Genomic DNA, 3,112 nt, shown 5'->3' with positions numbered 1-3,112 from the left:
TAACTGCGTTTCGGTATTCACAGCCAGTATTGAAAATCTATAGTTTATGTCACGTATAGTATAGATTTTCAGTATTTGCAGTAAATATCAGAATGCAGACTTTATAGGGAATTTGCTAGCGTCATTACTATTATTCTAATGGCTCCTGCACACAGGACGCGGTAATGCTTGCCGCGCGGCGGAAATTCGCGCGACAGTCAATCAATATGCTGCTTTCCGTAATAACCTTCTAGCTCTTACGGAAAAAAACATATTAATTGGCTGTCGCGCGGACTTCCGCCGCGCGGTAAGCATTACCGCGTCTTGTGTGCAGAAACCATAAGGATATTACACGTTTTATGCGTTTTTATACGTATTATACGTATTTTACCGTATAACGTAAAAAACCCTAGAAAATGCTCGAAAAACCCAACCCTGCACACTATAGCTGCGTTCTTTTATTCGCAATAGATGTAGCTGATGTCATGTTATCCTTTGATTTTATCGAATGTTAAACAAGGATAGAATGACATCGGCTGCATCTGTTGCAAATAAAAGAACATAGCCTATGGCTGCGTTCCGAAATTCACTGCCAGTATTGAAATTCTATAATATACGTAACATAAATTATAGATTTTCAGTACTGGCAGTGCATTTCGGAACACAGCCTATATAACTTATTGCATTAGTGTAGAGGTACAGTGGAAAAGACACTTTTTATCAGTCCGCTTATTGGAAAACGCCCTGAAATCTGAATTTGTGGCTCATGAGGCAATATGTTTCTTCACTTTGACAGTTCACAGTAAGTGATAACGATGAATAGATTCGAATATGCTGATTCTCGGTTGCAGCCGAATGAGACTTTTGTGAGACGTGATATGGCTGTACGTCTCTATGATGGTGATACAAAGGTAGTTTAGAAGGTTATAATATTTTATATGAAACAATTTGTCATTCAAACATTTTGTACAACAGTTGATTTTGTACAATGACTTGAAAACTATTCTACCATGTTTTTATTTATCTTTAATTTATCATTGTAATTTCGAGTAAATCCTATAGATATAAAGATATGTTAATGTTAAAATAATGTTTAACACAGACAAACTTTGAAGGCGGGGAACTAATTCTAACTAGCCATAGAATCCTTTGGGGCAGACCTGGTGACATACCTCGAGGTAGTACTTGTTTGTCTTTGCCACTTAGATATATTATTTTCTTTGAGGAAGAAAATCTTGGACCCTTCTCTTTTGGACGCAGTAAAAAGATTGTATTACATCTTTCTGAGCCTGCTATTGGTAAGACATGGTTAACAAGTCATGGTTAAATGAATAAATTACTTAATAAAATATCAAACTAAGAATATTTACATATTTTTAGATAAAATGCCAGGTCCCACAGATAAGAATTTGTATAATTATGTCAAGCTATCCTTTAAGGCAGGCTTAGACTCAAACTTTATTCCGCTATTATCTGATACTATTATGAGACGGTTATGGGAATTTATGCCTGCTACTGAATTAATGTCCAACATGAATATCCATGATAATCAAAGGAATTCAGGACTATTACCTCAAATAAAAACACGAACTGGTATCATAGGGATTGAAAGGAGTCTACAAGAGAAACAGAAGGAAACTGACGAAAGTATATCATTGGCATTTCAAGACCTCACAAAACTTATGGATATGGCTAAAGATATGGTGGCCATCTCAAAGACAATCTCGGCTAAAATAAGGGTGATTTTCAATGATAGCTCCGTAAGGTTGACATTCATAATGCAAGATCATTACAGGCAAGACAAGGAGATATAACAGAGGATGAAACAATCAGATTTAAGGCTTATTTAATGAGCCTAGGTATCGATGATCCAGTAACAAGAGATGCATACAAGAGCAGTAACGAATACTTTAAGCAATTGGCCAAACAACTTGCACACATCTTAGAAGAACCAATAAAGGTTTGTAGCTTGAATACTCAGCAAATGCAAAAAACAATTGGAGATATTGTATCTACTTTTAGGAAGTAGGTGGTATGATGACACTTACAGATGTTTATTGCCGTGTAAATAGAGCAAGAGGCCTGGAGCTTCTGTCTCCTGAAGATTTATTACATGCCAGTAGACAGCTAACGCTTTTAGGTTTACCGATTGTACTAAGAACGTTCGACAGTGGTGTTATGGTTCTTCAAGTTCTCTCTCACGACGATAACGCTGTTGCTGACCGTATAATGGAATTAGTGAGTATTGGATACTATGTATATCACGGGATGTAACATGATTGTTTCTCATAAAATTGCAGCTGAAGCAGAAAGGATCAATGACGGCCGAAGATCTCGCGCAATCGGAAGGAATATCGGTGATATTGGCACGCGAGAGATTGCTAGTTACGGAGAAACACGGCAAAGCTTGTAGAGATGATTCAATAGAAGCGTTGAGATTTTATCCCAATCTATTTTTAGAGGAAACTCCTGTATCTAGTGAATAACTTGAAACTGCTACGAGTGATCGTCTTCTTTACCGTAATCAGCATAACTTCGGCCATGATGTAACACCAACACGTCAGGTTTTTGTACACTTATTAAATCTTTATACGTCCACAACAGCTAAATCAAATACAAACGCAATTAGAATTTTAAACTTATGTAAAATACAAATACTTATTTTTAAGCATAATTAATTTATTTTTTGTATCTCTAATAATACGTTTTTTTTCTAAACTATTTAAGATAATTGTCTTTTTTTTCTTGAATGAATTTTGGAAAGTGTAAAGGTAATAAAGTGCAAGGCATCATCCATTAATTGAAATATATTTTTTTCAATTTATTCATTTTAAACGAACTGTGTAAATAGAACCGCAACCACATGATTAACAATGATCGTGTATAATTAATAGTACATGACTTTCTCTCTCCCTCTCTCTCTCTCTCTCTCTCTCTCTCTCTCTCTCACTTTCACTCGTCTATATACACCAGAAATCAAGTATGCGTTGACATTTTTTATATAGAAAAGTTATATACGTTTCCAATCTTATGCCACAACACTTTAACATTTATTTACTAAGATTTCCTATAATTTTCGATTGTATATATATATATATATATATATATATATATATATATATATATATATATA

General features: G+C 34.8%; 1 protein-coding gene across 2 annotated transcripts in view; it reads left to right on the top strand.

Moving 5' to 3' along the window:
* The first annotated feature begins 794 nt into the window (after nt 1-794).
* The window catches only part of LOC116846220 (vacuolar protein-sorting-associated protein 36), a 3,407-nt gene continuing 1,089 nt past the window's right edge, over nt 795-3,112 (top strand). Inside the window, exons 1-6 of one of the 2 annotated variants that reach the window (XR_004378439.1) lie at nt 795-890; nt 1,082-1,277; nt 1,360-1,718; nt 1,775-1,939; nt 2,002-2,217; nt 2,280-2,543. Coding sequence is in view for 1 of the 2 variants with exons in the window: in XM_032819772.1 (XP_032675663.1) it covers nt 795-890; nt 1,082-1,277; nt 1,360-1,718; nt 1,775-1,939; nt 2,002-2,217; nt 2,280-2,465 (1,218 nt within the window). In the remaining variant the exon portion in view is untranslated. Of the gene's footprint in view, nt 891-1,081; nt 1,278-1,359; nt 1,719-1,774; nt 1,940-2,001; nt 2,218-2,279; nt 2,786-3,112 lie in introns of those variants that run through there. The other variant, XM_032819772.1, reaches the window with a different exon arrangement.

This window comes from Odontomachus brunneus, unplaced genomic scaffold, assembly GCF_010583005.1.
Source record: "Odontomachus brunneus isolate Ranch 3 - 2012 unplaced genomic scaffold, Obru_v1 Obru_scaffold_062, whole genome shotgun sequence".
NCBI classification, from domain to species: domain Eukaryota; kingdom Metazoa; phylum Arthropoda; class Insecta; order Hymenoptera; family Formicidae; genus Odontomachus; species Odontomachus brunneus.
Note: the sequence above shows the minus strand (reverse complement) of the source record. Positions and strands in the feature narration are given on the sequence as shown.